Genomic DNA, 17,735 nt, shown 5'->3' with positions numbered 1-17,735 from the left:
AGCTGAACCATTACTTTTCAATGAGATAACCAATAACCTTAATCAATTGCACTGCTAACAGCACACCACTGTTATTTAAATGTGATTGATTTAAATTCTTAAAAAAAAAAGAAAAGACTAATTATGAGTCTGTTTAAAAACAGCTATAATGTGTGAAACTGGGAAAAATAGGATCCACTCTGAATACATCACTGGCCCATCTCAGGGCCAACACATGATCCCTAAGAGCGATTTAGAGCCATCAGTTAAACTGATGAGCATGTCTTTGTATGCCGGGGAAGAAAAAAACCCGAAATTACAGGAACAACATGCGTAATTCACACACAAAGGACCCAGTCTTAAATCCCCAGCTAAATCTTTTTTGGTTTTGCTGTGAGACAAGAGTGAGTATTATCCTGACCAGTAAGAACCAACTCAGTCATCCTGAAAGCAACATGAATATATGTCCAACTGTAAATAACATTTTAATTCATCATTACTCACACGACTTGTGATGCGTGAGCAGCTGGATATGCTCAGACTAACTAACCAATAACTGTAATTGCCTAATACCATTTTGGGAATTGTTGGGAAAATTACTATAGATTTGTACCTGACTAAAGTTAAAATAGTTTATGCCTTTCTTTTAATTGTCTCATATTACGGATGGCATAATATGTACATGTGCTTGAATTATTACATTAGCTCCCTATAGGCAAGTCTAATTAAATTATATCTGTTTGTTGGAAGTAAAATGGTGACACACATTATTTTTGTCCATTAGCGGTAATTGGTCATAATAAAAATGTTGTATTTTTAACTGCATGCACTCCCACATAGGGGATACCACAGTCATGGAGAGGATAGCACCTGCTCTTGAAAGGGAGGAATTAATGAGTGAATAAGTGACAACAAGAAGAAGCAGCAGCAAGAAAAACTCTCAACAGGCAGACCGCAGCAGACAGCTCATAATAAAGTCGAATAATGTTTAGTTTAGGGCAGCAAATACCTCACGTGGACTGTGGAGGCAGGCTCCCATCCATCCATCCAACCATCCATCCAAACCTCCACTAATGCTAAAGCTATCAGAATAATGAGCTCACAGAAACTTCAGTCATTTAAACTGTTATTTCATATTCGTCTTCAGTTAATGGTGCATTACTGCCAAAGGTAGTGGCATTACAGTGAAGTTTCACTTTACAATCTGTTATTATTCCCATCAGTTTACCAGTGATGCTTCTATATCTTCCATGTAATGGACGATTTTGTATCTTCACTAGTGTAATGTTCACGCTATAAACTTGTCTGAGTATTGTCGGAAAGCGTGTAGCGAGTTGCGTCTGCGCACAAAAGCCACTGTTCTCTGTTCTTACCTTGCAAGTTGAGGGATTCTGAAAGCTTGCCGCCTTCTAAAAAGCAATTAATTGAATTCAGTCTATTTATTTGTATAGCACACTTTAAAAACAGAATGACATCTCAAGGTGCTTAACAGGAGGAAGAATAAAAAAAACTGAAAACACATTAGTAAAAGTAGTAAGATTAAGTATGTCAGCAAGACTAGATGAGACTTACTGACAGTTACCTTGACTGCGTGAGGCAACATAACCAAATGCAAAAATGAAGTGTGTGATGTACATGTTCATGATTTCAGGTATTATGTAATGTTAAGCTAAGTTTTTAATATAAAGTCTCAAAGCACTCTAAACCGCATGAATCTAAAAAGATCTTATGAAGTGTTCTTGTTGCAGTGTGTCGCTCCCGGGTTGCTTTCGCCATCAATCTTACTTGGTATTAACTTCAAACCTGTCAGTGGTATGAATTGCATTATAAGTCCGCAACATATTTCAGGGTCCAGCGGAGACGGTGCCTTCTGCATAGGCAAGTGTGACTTGTAATCATGCGACGCGTTTGAAACTAAAAGTGTTCGCGTCTCCAGAGCTGAAGTGCACCTCACAAACACATTGTAACACTTTTTACACAAGGTAAGACTGCCAAAAGGATGTTTAAAAAAAAAAGAAAAGGAAAAGAACTGCAGGAGAGAGCATGACTTACCGATTTCCTTGAACCGCAGGTCACAGTTTAAACTGAATTACGTGCTTGTGGAATATTAATGATTTGGACAAGTGACATCTGCAACCTCTGCTCGGGATCGAGGGGTGAACTGCTGCTACTGTAGAATAGAAAAACCATATTGCCTCAAGATGCTAATTCTGCTCGTCACAACTCCTTTGAGTGTTTGTGAAACCGAAATTGTGCTTGTTGCAGTGGCCCGGCTCTGAAAGTGATATAAACAATGACACACTCTCTGCGAGGCTGGATAAGAATAAAAGTCACACAGAATATGGAAACTTCAATTGAATTAAACAAATGAGCAACTTCAAAGATACAAGTTTGCCTGTTCAAAGGGACAAAATAAAACAAAAAAACATTAGCATTTCTGAGAGTCCACACAACTTTTATTAGAACAATTAAAATGTAGATATGTTGTGGAAAACAAATACTTTACACCACAAGGGCATTAACAATTTCCAATGTACATTTTTTTTTTCCCCATAAGAATTCATCAGTATAATGTTGCAAAATTATGACTTTTGCTAAATATCAGGTTAATATGGCAGGAAAACTGCAATTGTACGGTGATATTATATAATGATAATGCTCTATGTGAACGCTGTGGCAAGAAATTGTGAGGCAGAATTGGAGCACAGTGCCTGTCGATGCATGTGTGGGGGTACTATTACTCAAATGAGACAAAGGGCCAATATAGCAAAGAAACATTAAAGGGCCATTAGACTGCTTTATTTCATTAATAACCATTTAATTGCACAGCTGGACTCTTTCCAGTCCCACCCCTACACCGAGCTGCACATGGGCAAAATCAAAAGGCTAATCAAGGACCTGAAAGTCTGTGTGCGATACGATTTGCACTGAAAAACATTCTCCTTTGTACGGGGCTCCTGCCCATCATCGGGGGTAATCTTTTATTCATGGTTTCTTTGCTTCGGAGGGATCTCGTATGTCGAGGATCGGCGCCTGTTTAATCAAATGGATGCAGTAAGCAAGACAGAGGTTGACCTAGCGTTTGTGCGCTGCTTTGACTCGGCGGCTCAAATCAAACAAGTACACATAATCAATTCAATCACAGTTGACTGACTTTGACATAATATGTGGGTGGAAAAATGGAAAAAAATGTAAACTCTCCATTTTGTGAACCATATAGCCTATCTTAGCGTCGTACAGAAAAGTCGATGCGGGGGAGTATGGCGGTCAGCAGTCTGGCCCCTGGCTCAAGTCTGGTTTAATTTACTCTAGGCTCTCCGGATTCCTTCCACGATCCAAATACATGTGTTTGAGGTTAATTGGCAGCTATAAATTCCCTGTAGAGTGTCTTTTCTCTGTGTTTGCCCTGTTGACTCGTCCAGGACGCATCCTGCTGGGATCGCTTTCCAGCCATCCACGACTTGTACGAAGTTGTAAAAAAGACGGATGAATTGACAGGTGGCATATCGACGCCAACTTTTACCATTCAAGCAAATAACATAACATTTTTGATACGATAATATTCCAACATATTTACAGTATATGACACGGATATGTAACACAGTTGGCACAGCTAAATCTTTTTCAAATGTTCAAATAAATATGGGTGTAGATTGTTGATGATCTACCAAATAAAATATATCTCCATAGGGTGGATAGATTTCTGGATACTCAAGTACAGCATCTGTTATAGTGCCTGCATTTCGCTCCCTTGCAACAGTTTAATAACAATGGTTAATACCAAGCTTATCTCTACACCTATGGAATATCCAAGTGCAACAGAAATGATCCTTATAAGCCATTGATTATGGTAAAATTACATGTTGCTATATGTTTGGGAATCAAATGTGAATCTTAAGCTTAAAGTCTTAAGCAGGAATTTCCGTCAAATGAAATGCAAATCAAAAAGTTAGAAAATTAATTCCAGTAGATTTAATGGTGTAAATTGCACTGGCGTATGAGTTAAACTACATACAATTTCTCAAAATTACTACCTAACTTGAGTAATGTGAGTATTTGTAATCTTTTTTTACACAATTTTTTTCCAGACGCTTCGAAACACATACAAAAAAGATAAGAAAAAAAACCTCTTAAATAATAAATGAAATACTTCTAGACACATAGAAATACTCCAATAACACATATATCGAGTTTAAATGTTGTGCTTTTTAATTATATATACGATATTGCACCTGGACTACTTCTTCATGTTGTTATTTTGAGCTCCAATATAATGCTACAGGCCTCTTCTATTCCTCTGGTGGTTGAAAAATAATTAAAAACAATAAATTATGTTAGAAAAAAAAATGGTACTAATGAATTATTAAAACGATGCATTAATCACCTTGTTTTTCAGCTCCACTAAGAATATCACAGAGCCAAACTCAATATAATTATGAGGAAAGTATCACTAAATAGTTGAAGAGTTTGGGTATGTTTAAATTCAATTCATAGCTGTGTAGTTTGTTGGAGTGCCGAAAAGTTCAGTGCTGTGAAGTATTCTTCAAACATTTCAAATCTACTGGGTATTTTTCTCCATAATTGAAATGGAAAAGGACAAATACGTCTGAAGGTTTCAATTATTTTTCAATTTGCGGGGACTGCGAGAGGAAAACGAGCGCGACTTGCCCTCTGAGGCTGCAGCCGACTGGACAGCTACTATCTGTGATGTGAAGATGTCGTATCAGACAGATGTTGACTGGACGACGTTTCATACTTGCCCTTTTCAGCGTCGCAGGCGCGCCGCGTTGCGTGACTTCTGCCCCACAGGGAACGCGCCTCGCCTCCCTGAAAGTTCCCGATTCAGGCCACGGAAAGCTCACTCCCGACGCGTGCTTCACTGGATAATTCGCTCACGTGCGACGTGGCTAAGTTACAAAATTGGAAAATAAATTGGATCTCACAGTAACAACACAAGGCCGACTTTTAAGTGCACGTCCGCGTGTGAATTATGTACAGAAAATCTGAGTCTAAATTCCCCTCATGAGTGTGCCACAGATGTGCAAAAGAGCACCCAGATTTGACTGCATTTGAAAGGCATGACTCAGACCGACGATGCTCTTCGTGTTGAGCGCTGTGGTGTAACCGATTCTGTACGCCAATGCAATGGCGTCCTAATGAGAGCTAATTACATCATGATCCTAATTGATGTGTCACTCAAGGCTTAGCCATAGACACTCCTCTGTTTCTGGATTCCCCCCCCCCCCCCCCCCTTTTGAACACACACATTTAAACAAACAGTAATTACCTAATGCCTATGCCTCTTGAAATCACATTGAAATATTGCTGACATGAAAAGCAGAGGAAAGAAATGTATTTTCTTTTTTATGATGTTAATAATTTTAAGTAGCTACTTGGAGCCTGCCAGGGTGCCACGCACAGTGGGTCGTCTCTGTAATGTATGCATCCATATGTGAGCGCTTTGCTCTGGATCTGCATGGGGTCGTTACGCACACGTGTCTTGTTTTTTTTTTTTGTTTTTTTATGTGCCTGTGTATATGGATTGAACTACAAATGTAAAAAAAATAATAATTTCAGCATAGCCTTCTGTGGCTCAGAGGTGTTGCACAGTTATTGAGGCCACAGTATAGCCACTGGGGCTTCTGTCTAATGCACTTTTAACACCAGAAAATAGCAGTGCAGACATGCAGAAATACTGTGTGTGTGTGTACACATATGGGGGTTCAACACCTGGTTGGGTATAGGCAGCGGCCAACTAGAGCAGTATGTGAAAATGACCTTTCGGTAATGAACGGCACATTAAGGGCTGCAGGAAGGAGAGTGACCATAGCAGACCAGAGAGGTTACCTCCGCTCCCAGCTAGCCCTAGCACACACATTCATCAAGAGCCTTCCCACAGGGCTCTTTGTATTTCGAGGCATTCACCAAAGTGCATTATGGAACGGGCTACCATGTGGTGTCTTTGCAGCACAGGGCACTCTCTGCACCTCTGCTTTTCTAAAGGTCCCCGAAGGGCCAGACTGTACCAGTGGTTATATTCTACTTAATCTTATAGTCCATTAACTATACATTTTGTAGAATTTGCATAAGGCTTCATTTTACAAGTTAGATCAACATTTTTAGTCCCTTGTCCCCTGGGACAACTTTCCGTTGGTTTTTTTTGGTAGTTTTTGTTCCTCATCTCTTTTTTTTTAATCCCATTTTTATCATAGGGGCACAAAGCTGCACTTGTTGATCCCTTCAATAAAAATCTGATATTTAAGTTGCTTCAATGAAATCATCCAAAATTAATTGCCTCGTCTTGCCACCTCCCTAAAGCCACATAAAGAAGACCGGGGCCACTGATTGGGAAAAAAATGTACTGAAGTCTGTAGGAAATGTAAAATCTTATAGCCTATGATTGTTTTCTGTGTTGCACCTCAAACTTTGACTTTGTGACCAATCATCTAATCAAATTCAGATTGGTTTGCTTTGCCTCTCTGATATTGATAAAGTCTCCATGGTGACTGAAACAACAGCGAGCATGTCAGCGGGTCTTTCTGCGTTAATAGTCTAATGCGAGCAAAAGCCCTCACTTTAATACTCCTGTGATGTCCTGTGTAGGTGTAAGATCTATTTATCTTTTCTATCAGAACTTCACTGAGCTGTGGGAGCCCAAGAGCCTTTTGCAGGGTTTTTACTGTTCCACATGGACTACACCGGGCTTCTGAAGGCGTGCTGTTGTAACTCACACCAAGATGATGGCAGATGATCTTTCAGTCATTTGTGAGATTGGGCCTTCATGGGATCATGTGCATTCAAGCCTTAAAGCACCTATAACCTTGGTCACCAGTTCACTACTTTATCTCTTTTGGGTCATTTCTGATAGATGCTGACCACTTAGGAACCCCACACACACTTAGGAACTCTGAGTCAATCATCTTTGGCCTTTGTTAAACTTGCTGAAATCCTTACAATTGTACATTTTTCCCATTTCCATTAAGTATGAGGGGGGGGGGGGGGGATCACATCACGGCCTACTATATCTCCTATACTCACAGGTGCCAAGGGAGAGGGAAATCATTCACTTCATTTTTCTGTGGTTTTAATGTTATGGCTGATCAGTCTGTTTGAATAAATTAAGTGCCTGTGCACTTGTGATTGCCCTCCAAATGTTATTCAATCTGTGGATCATTTCCTGCAAATTTAATAGCATTTTAATCTTCATATATTCCACCGGAACGTAAATGATTTCCATATTTGTAGCCAAATAGAAAGAGTCTGAAAATGACTTTGATATTATGTGAATCTTAAGCATCTTTAGGTTCACAATTCAGCATAACTGTCCAAATCTATAAAGTAATAATTATTGGAAGATAGAAATTACACTTTCGGTGAAGGGTGAGAAGTGTTTTAAAGTGTGCACAGTTTGTATTCACTCAAGCAAGAACGATTGCAAATTCAGATGTGAAAATGTGTGTTCCTCTCTTCCATTGTGTGTGTGTGTGTGTGTGTGTGTGTGTGTGTGTGTGTGTGTGTGTGTGTGTGTGTGTTGCAGCTGCTGTCAGACAGCCAGATCAACATGGTGAAGGTGGTGAACTCGGTCAGCGACGCCCTTAATGCCATGCAGAAGGAGAACGTGGGGCTGAAGGCACGCGTGAAGGCCGACTTACAAAGGGCACCAGTCAGAGGGGCGCGCTTCAAGGGCTGCTCCAACGGTAAGATAAAAACGTGAAACGCTTTGGCTGTATGTACCTGTCGAGCAGGATTTCTTTTCTCTCCCCGCAGATTTGTCAGATATCCCGTCCGTCCCTCCCGTCTCCATGTGCACGCAATTTATACATAATGGTCTACCTTTATGTATGACCTTTTGCTATTCTGCTCTGCTCTTACGTCCCGATCCTCCTGTTATTCCTATCCCACTATTGTGTAAAATTAGATTTCAGTGTGGTCCGTCTGTCATCCATCTTTCCACATATTCATTCAGCCCAGCCTCTCCTGGCAATATCAGTATGTTTCTCCAGGCTACAGCTCATCCACATTATCCAGTGGCCTTGGTAGGGATGTGGAATTTTCTTTCTTTTTTTTTTTTTTCCCCGTACTGCACATGAGAGATGACTTGCATGTCCACTGGACTGTGTTGCTGAGAGACAGCGAAGGGCCTCAGGCACCATCCCATTGGAAGGCTTTTAAGCAGGCACAGTATACCCCATGGCATTTCCCCCCATGTTGGATTTGCTTCGCATAGGTAGCCAAGGAGCAGAGTGAAGGCTTCTCGTGTTTAACATACGGCATACAATAATGTAGTGTTATTTAGTGTGTGGGTGTGAGTCGCAGAGACTTGAGTAACCTCATGAATCTGTGAACACGAGGCTTTGTGACATGTACGACTGGATGTTCACTCTGTAATGTGGCACATTTGGTGGGAGCATTTGCTGTAAGATTAACATCATAACAAACTACGACAACATCTGCTGCTGCTGTTACTCTCGCTATTAATACCACAGTCATTATGATTACTTTTAATACTATGACTACTTCTAATGCAATACTACTATTAGTGCTACGGAACTACTCCATTCATGACTGTTGCTAATTATTACCATCACTGCTATCATTTCAATTACCACTATTACAGCTATTTTTAATACTAATGCTCCTGCTACTCTGATCTACTACATGCTACTCCTATTACTTCTATTACTAATAATACGACTTCAAATGCCACTGCAACAGGTACTGCTACTAAACTACTACTACTTTTACGAATTACTATTACAACTATCACTTTCTTTACAATTACTGATATTCAGATTACTTTCATTAACATTACTCCTTTTACTAATTCAATGACCACTTAACTGCTCCTACTAGTAGTACTTTAATGTATATTAACCAGGGTGGCTCACTTGTAGCTCAGTTGGTAAAGTGGTTGACTTGTAACTGGAATGTTGCAGGTGCAATTCCCCATCTTCCCCTGCTCACCTGTCAAAATGTCCTTGAGCAAGACTCCATCCCCAAACTACATCCATTGGTTATGGAATTTTCCTTTGGGACTAATAAAGTATTTCTATTCTATTCTATTCTATTCTATTCTATTCTATTCTATTCTATTCTATTCTATTCTATTCTACAACAACTACTGCTACTATCTACCACTTCTAGTACTGTTACTATTACTACTATGATAGTGCTACTATTACCGCTACAGATACTACTAATAATATCACTACTTCTATTACCAATATTAAAGTACTCATGGATTTACTCTTACAATTTTTCTCATTCTTTTACTATTCAACTACTGTTATTACTACTACAATTTTTATATTACTACTAGTAGTACTACTAATTATGATTATTATTATTATTATACTATTGAGGACATTATTAATAATTATTATTCTACTACTTTTAGTTCGGACAAAACTTGAAACTCTACACCAAACAACAACAAATCCATAAATGAAACTCGGCTCATACTTCACACCAGTAAAATTTACACAGAGCAGCCACTCTGGTGTAATCTGTCACAATCCAGTACACCAGCTTTGCTATAAATTCTTCCTCTACAAAGGTAATAATGTTCAGTTTTCCATGAGATTGTTGGAGTGGTTTTAATCTGCCCGTATGCTCATTTTCTAAGCTGTTTTTATTTTTTGGTGCCACGATGTTGAGAAAGCTGAAATTATACCGAGATAGAGTTAAAAGTATTATTACTTCAGTACTAATAATCTCAAGGAAAACTGAACATTATGGGCTTTGTAATGGCGGGGTTTATGGCAGCGCTGCTGTCCTGGATCACGTTGGGTTGTCGACGTGTTCCCAGTAAAGTGGCTGGAGAGGAGCAGAGTGACGTTTAGACCCGACGGACTGGCTGAAGCTCTGTCCGTGGTGCTGAACATTTAGAGCAGCAAGCCAGTCATTTGACTCCACACAGTTTATGCCTCATGATGCCTTTGAGATGTTCTCTCCCTTAACCAGATTTTTTTTTTTTTTGAAGCAATCAGTAAACACTTACTTGCAACAGAGTAGAAATTCAAGTGGCAATAAATTATAAACCAGTTAATGCTGAAATTATCCCTTAGATCTTAGCGGGATTGTTATCTCACAGTAGGTGTTAAAGCTCACATGTGGAATCATTTCTTCAAGCCTTGTTTTAATGTATGGTCTTCTCGGGCGTTTTTAACCTTCTGGGTTCTGAAATAAATAAATAAATAAATATATAAATAAATAAATATATAAATTAATAAATAATGCTGTCCTTATTTTCACAACCAGCAAAATTCTCGGCCATTTTACAAACTGCATATGTTTTTGACTGGATGTGAAACATCATCTGAAAATTAGAAAAGAAGAATATTAATGGACGGATTTAAAAAGATGCAAAATAGCCCTGAGCTGAATTAGTCCCTTTGGTTTGCGTGACAATGATCAACTAAGAATAGCAAAGTGAGTATAAAAGTACATCTAAAAAGTCGTATTTAGTTTAAGTTTATGTAAATAACACAATTATTTTGCTATACAATGTAAATGCAATTTTTCTGAGGGGGAGGAAAAGGCATTTGTTGAATTCCTCAAGTAGAAATTGTTAAATATGTGGGATTTTGGTCAGTTTTTTGCCGCTTTGCAAGATATTTGCTTGCATAACTCCAACGTTATGATGTAATTCAAAGCTGGCAAAGTATTTAAGTGCAGAAATATCCTTTAATGTTACTGTGAGGATTTAATTTGTCAACATGTTTTAGTAAATGTCCTGTAGAGGGAGAAATGAGGGTTGCTGCTTGTTGACTGAAATGTAATAAGTTGGAGTTGGAAGTGTTTGTTGAGAAAGTTCTCAAACATCCATTCAGACACCTTCTATTTCAACTTCTCCATATCGAGGTCACGGGGCGCAGTATTCGATCCCGTCTGACTTGAGAAAACTGACAAAACCACACTAAGGACATGCACAGACTCCTATGAGGCAAAGAGTGCTAACCACTATACCTCTGTGCCGCTTGTTATCGGACATATCGTAACAAATCGATCTGAATGCTGGAGTTGCTCTGTCACAAAGTCAACACTGTGAGGAAAACAACAAGAGCAACAGAAGAAATTAAGAGAAGATGGCGAGACCAAAGAAAAAAGAACCAAAGGAGAGGAAATCTTATCATGAATCTCTGCAAATGAAATTAGTGAGGAAATCCCTCTCGGCACAATAACAGCAGCTTCTCCCCAAAGGGCTGAGCAGATTTGAGCCTCTTTTTGAAACTCGGTAGATATGGACACAATCAAACAATGCAAACACCCGACAGTATTTTGCACAATCTGGTAGTGATAGCAGTAATAATACATTTTATTCACGGGCACCTTTCAAGACACTTTGGCTCAGGAAATATGCTTAAAATACTATTAAAAACTAGATGGAAAAACAGCAGCATTTAATTAAAAAAAAAAATTTGCCGCAGCAGATCTACAGCATTTAGCACAAGCATGCTTTTGAAAAAGATAAAATGAAGGATTTGAGGAGGCATTTAAAAGTTTCCAGGATTCGAGTGTTTTGAATGTCGAGTGGGAGCGAGTTGTAGTTGTTGGGGGCCGAACTGCCGGCAGCTCCAGACCCCGTAGTGTTCAGAGCAGGCTGAGAGAGGAGGCAGAGCTCTGGGAGTCTAGCTGGGTGAGTTACTGTGGCGGAGGAGGTCGGTGAGGTATGTAGGACGGAGGTTATAGATGGCCTTGGGAATTAAAAAAATTTCAGGTGCATGCAATGTTGAATTGGAAGTACAGTTTTTAGAGGACAGGCAGTTTTGTGATGGATGGATGGTGTCCTGGCGGCAGCATGGACTGGATTTGAGAGGGAAATCAGGGAGAAATTATTACAATTGTTCAGATTGGAGGTGACGTGGACCAGTTTTTCCATTCTGTGGGCTGAGATGGAGGGACCAAGGTGGTTGATGTTGTGAAGGTAGAACTATGCTGACCGAATGACCTGAAAGGAAGAGGAAACAGAGGAGCTGTCCACAGAGATGGAAATACCATCAACTTTTATGAGGTTGGCCTTGGAGCCAAAGTAGTGGCAGATGCACCCATTATGCAATTGAAAGCAAACAAGTTGAATAGATAGTGCGACTTTTCCTTACGTCCTTCCGTTCCGCTCTGTAATCTTCACATGCGCCTTTGGCAACAGCATTTTTTTACCTGTTGTTTAACCGTCATTCTTTGCCTCGTACATTGACCCATTAACGCCTTGCACTTCTGCTGTCCCACAGTAGGGTGCAGCGGCAAAACCAGTTTTCATTTTTATAAAACGCACGTTTTACAGGAGTGCTTTATTATCTCACCACCCAAACCATCAACCTGTAGGGTCAGGGGATCACTCTTCATCTGGCCTCTCCCATTCGGCTTGTTCGGCATGTGTGGTCCCACCAGAAGTATAATACTCTAGCCAAGATACAGTAGCTCTCAAGGTCCTAGAGACGCACCAAATATCCTACCATGGTAAGGTAGTGATCTCATTGGGATCGGCACTGATTTATAATTTCACATACTTTCTAACCCACAAACCTTTGGTACACTGGTGGCCCATGAGCCCTACGAGGCCCAGTCCCTATAGTTTTACCATAAATTTCCATAAATGTATGAATCATTGAGCTCATAGGTACTAGTAGGATGATGGTTGTTTTAAGCAACCTGATTAAGTATCACCTGATTCAGCTCCAATTTACTGCATTATTAACTTTCACAAGGTAAAACATATCTAATATGTTGATTAAAATCAGGCCATGTCCTTTGTAAATTATGCGAAATGTACAGTAATCAGTCACAATTTGGCCCTGTAGTAATGAGGATGATACTTTTGTCATGTTGTCCCTCCTTACTTTAGTTGTTTAGGTCCTAAATTCCCAAGAATAAAGTGTCTTCTAGGTCAAAAATATTACATGCTCTTGAGATCTAATTCAATTTAAATCCAGTTGGAAGTGTTGAGAGCTGCCGTCTCGAACACATCAGCCTTGATCTTCTTCTTGTGACTATTTTTGTATGTCTTTGTCACACATGTTGAGTTCAGTCACGTGTCTGTCAAGTGTTTTAGCTCATTATTATTGTCAACATGAACAACACACCTTGGTTTTTTTTTTCTGTGTGAATCTCCTGTGTGTTTATTTAAACTACTGAGGAAAAAAAAACTATTTTAATAGCTGTTTTTCAGTGAGTTTTCTCCTAAAGTTTGGAACAAAATAAAAATGTACATAAATTATTGAGATTTTTAAAGAAAAAAAGGTTGTGTTTTGGGGGACATAGGCTTATTGAAATATGCAGTTTTTTTCATTAGTCATCATACAAAGAATACACACTGTACTGTGGAATTAGGTTTGTGTTGATGGCTGGAATTTTCGAGGCGTTGTGACACTGATGCAATATAATATGGGAGAGCAGATTTATTCTTGTTTACTTCATCTATCATTTGTTGTAAGCACTGTGAAATAATTCCTCGCCGTATATTTTTCTGAGAGTTGCCAGGGAGGGAAGAGAGCCCGGAGAAAGAAGCAGCTTTCTGTAACAAAATCAACATTTGTTTTTTAACAATAAGACTCTCTGTGGAGTTGACTTTGCCAAAACATTTCAAGGCCTTTTGTTCGCACTAGGATTTTACATTTTTTCCCCAAAGTAAAAGAAGACGGACTCGCCTCAGAGCTGAAATACCTCGCTTAATATGTCACCATCGTCTCTTCACATATCTATAGAATACAATATGCAACAACGGCTTAAACCCTTGTTTTTCTCCTTTTCTCAGACATCCACCTCTGTGTGGCTCAATTTGTGGCTTTTGCCTTGTATATATAGATATTAATAATTAAACAAAATCTACAGGAATCTGTTCCCCAGTCAGAGTCTGATAACTATTTTGAAATTAGAATAATGCTGAGCCCACAGGGAACGTCTCTCTCTGTCGCTGTTATTTGATTTATAATTTATTTCCGCTTGAAATTCTGCCACGTTTCATGTAAATAGTCACACAACGCCTCTCAGTAACTTGTTTTAATCATGGATATCCTGAAGCTATGTGGTTATAAGGAGGAAAGCTGTATAGTTTTCAGACTAATTGAGCAACGCGCTCAAGGGTTCAGCACCGTGGATGGAGGTTTATGTCTTCAGACGCCTAATTGCAAAAAGGGAAGAGTGTGAAAGCACCTTTGCAGAGAATCTGTTCCTGCCTCCACCACCGTCCACCACTATCAATCTAGTTTTTGTGTCTCTGCCTGCGTCCTCAAACACATTTAAAGATAAGTTGCATAAAATAAAAGAGTTAAAAAAAAAACAACCTTAAAAGTAGTTTCTAATGTTTATATTTGTATATGAATGTGATACACAAAAATGTGTTTAAGGGGGGGGGATTTAAGAATCTGGTAAGTGTTAAAATAAATGACTGCTGCTGCTTGTTCTGGTGGCCAATCCAATGGTCTCCTCGAAGAGGGCAGGCTGTTTTCTTTTGTTTGTTTGATCCATGTATGTACTTTAACTTAAAAGTACTCACCAAAATACTAGCTGTGTCATGTTTAGGTAATGCATTGTTTTCCACAAGAACATTATCATGGTGTTCCCAGACTCTGGCCTCCTTGCTTCAACTTCACATACAAACCTGTCCTTTAAATATGAGAACCCATCGCTGTCTCAATAAAGTTCAGGGTTTCGTTGAAACTGTCACTTCACAAAGTTTCGTCCCACAGACTCTGAGTGCCACAATAAAATAATCTGGGGTTTCACAGCAGTCACCAATAACAGTTTTGATCTCCATCAAGACGTTTCTGAGAAAACTCAAAAAGCACATACTCGGAAAGCAAACATTTTTTTTTGTCTATCATGTCAGAAGGATTAGTTCAGTGCTTTTTTTCATCTTTTTCACTCTTATTTTTTGCCCTCTGACAAGCTCACTGTAGGAGTGACTCATGCTGATCCCGAAAAATTGCCACTATTTTTATCCACAATCAGCTTCCTTTAGTACTGTGGTTTTGAGACGAGTACAAGCCCAATGTACTATTTTCCTCACAGCGTGGTGAATTTAATCAGTAGCCACCCATATCACATGTTTGTGAAAGTTTAGACAATGCCAGGGTCATCTGAGCTCTCCAGAGCAGACTCCTGCTGCATGGATCCTCTCCGCAAGGACGACACTCAACACAACCTGATCTGTTACCCTTCAAGTCCCCCACGATCGATTCTGGGGCCCAACTCATTATTGCATGTCCTGATCTGACCCGAACATAAAATACAGACTCACTGAAGCTTGCCGAGAAGTGGGGACAAAAGCTTGGAGGAGGGGATATTTTTGTGCACAAGACAACAAAGATAAAAACAAAACTCAAATAAAACAGCACTTTTACATGCAGATTTCACCCTTTGTGGTTTCTGCGAGCTATTTTAGTTTTTTTATTTTCGTTTCTTATTCTGGTGCTTAAGTTGGGGAACTTTATATATTTAGGTGTGTGTGTGTGTGTGTGTGTGTGTGTGTGTGTGTGTGTGTGTGTGTGTGTGTGTGTGTGTGTGTGTGTGTGTGTGTGTGTGTGTGTGTGTGTGTGTGTGTGTGTGTGTGTGTGTGTGTGTGTGTGTGTGTGTGCGCATGAACTTGGTGATGCTTATTCTAGACCTCAGTCTTTCTGTTGCAATTTGATCTGTTGCTTTTTAGAACAAAAAGTACAGATAGAAGGAACATGTGATAGACTGAAGCTGATTATCATCATTTTTTCTTTTACCTACAATATACATGCATCCGTCTTGTGTAGAATGAGCTGAAGGGTTTGTGTAGAAGAAAGAAGACATTCATTTGCATAGAACTTTTAAAAGACGAGAGTCAAGTTGCATTTCATACAATTTATGTAAGTAAATATTGGGACAAAACATAATTAAAAAAAATTATAACAATATACAATGTTACTGCTCACTAAATGACTGCGGACCTCAAAATTACAGTTCACCTGATTGAAAAAGTGAGTCTGAGGCTCAGTCATCTCGGGTCTTTGGACACGCGAGTGGACCTGAGAGCAAATTGAGGTTATTGGACCGAAGAGGCGGGGCGGGAGATTAATGGTGAGAAAATTCAGCGATATAAACACGTCCTTGGCTGTATAATGTAAGTCAGAGTGAGAATTTAAACTGAAGCTTAAATCAGTCAGGAAACTACTGAACAGATTTGACACATGGATGCATTTCACATATTTCCCATGATAGTTTACCTTGAATATATGCTACAGAAGGGACTGTCCTGTTGTGTTATAGTGAAAGCGCTGCGTTTTATAGCATGCCACACACCTTTAATTGTAGTTCTACATTACACCAGGTGCTGACAATCAAATCCATTCACTGGTCACACAAACGCAAAGATAAATAAGGATAAACCTGTATGCACACACACTGCTCCGTTTGTACATAGCTTTGTGGATATATGTTTAAGAACAAGGCACTTAGATGCGAACACTTCCATGAATGTCTTTGACTGGCTGTCTCTCCCACTGCGCCTGGGAATATTTGAAGAACTCATCTCTGTACTGTTTGCTTTGGATTCCCAAAAGAGCATATTAGATTTTCAAAGTTATTTGAATCCGAACCTGACAGCAGCGAAGCCCTTGCTCTGTTTCCGCTACAGCAGGGACTCTGCGATGGATGAAACCACCGTTGAAGTCCTACTTTTTTCAGGCTTGTGGACCAATCGGTTTGGCTGTACGGTGGCACAGTTGCTCTGCCACATTTATTTCAAGACACAGTTGATTCTCACTGCAACTGAGAATAAACACATAGAATAAATTCCTTTGTCATATAATGAAATCGATTGAAAGAAAACATAAAGCCAAAGAACAAAATAGCTTAGTGGTTATTGGTAACTAGTCTTGAGTAAATTTTTATTTATGAATGAAAATCCACTGAACTAAAACTAAGTTAAAACTGATTCCTTAAGTCATATTTGATATTGTTGTGGTATTCTTTGATATAAAGACACAAAGTCTCCCTCATGTGTTGGGCATTTTAAAAGTTTTACTAAAACCCACTCTGATAAGATGATAAAGTTTGTATTTGACTTCAAAGTTGATTTGAGAAAATCTACTTCTCTAATTCGATTTTTAGGGTCAAAGAAAACAACTTTAATGCAGCAAATACACTTCAAATAGTCATCCCTTGAAAATACCTCGACTAAAAGAAATCTAGAAAACGTAGACAATTAATGCTTGAAGTTTTCAAACGTAGAAAAAAAAGAATTACATTCAAAAACAGAAAAAAAAAAGGAATTACAAGTGAATGAAATGGGAAACAGTCTGCAGGATAGTAGGCGGAGAAGACTTGAAGAAAACAAGATGCTATGAAGTTACCTTGAAAAATAAACCTGAAAAAAAACTGGTACAACGTAAGGTAATATGGTTGGGAGGGTGTCTTCCTAATCATCATTCTGTCCTTTTATTACAATTATCCAGTATGATTATTATGTTGATAAATATTTCTGACTTAATTCATTGTTGCTGTGACGAGAATATTGAATAAACCTTAAATTCTAAACCATAAATAAGGCAGTTGCGGCAGACATTTCTGATCTAAGTAGCTGAGAAAAGAACAAGAAGAGTCATGCTGTCCATCGTTTACTGATCCCAAACGCTGGGAACGATAATGTCTCATTATGTGAAAACATGAGTAATTCAGACAAAAGTCAGCACATGGCAGGGGGACGTGCAGCGCGCAAACCATTGTTCTAAAGCATCCCTCAAAATCCACCATCAGCTACCTGGATAAGGCATTTCGCAATATCCTGAATT

At 39.1% G+C, this 17,735-nt stretch overlaps 1 protein-coding gene across 2 annotated transcripts in view; it reads left to right on the top strand.

The window, feature by feature from the left end:
* fibcd1b (fibrinogen C domain containing 1b) overlaps positions 1–17,735 on the top strand; it is a 144,426-nt gene that overhangs the window by 45,715 nt on the left and 80,976 nt on the right. For both annotated transcript variants that reach the window (XM_080476380.1, XM_080476379.1), the window contains one exon: positions 7,517–7,676. In XM_080476380.1, coding sequence (XP_080332506.1) covers positions 7,517–7,676 — 160 coding nt within the window. The remainder of the gene's footprint in view (positions 1–7,516; positions 7,677–17,735) is intronic.

This window comes from Lipophrys pholis, assembly GCF_963383615.2.
Source record: "Lipophrys pholis genome assembly, chromosome: 12".
NCBI classification, from domain to species: domain Eukaryota; kingdom Metazoa; phylum Chordata; class Actinopteri; order Blenniiformes; family Blenniidae; genus Lipophrys; species Lipophrys pholis.
The sequence above is the reverse complement of the archived record's forward strand: the minus strand, read 5'-3'. Positions and strand labels throughout refer to the sequence as shown.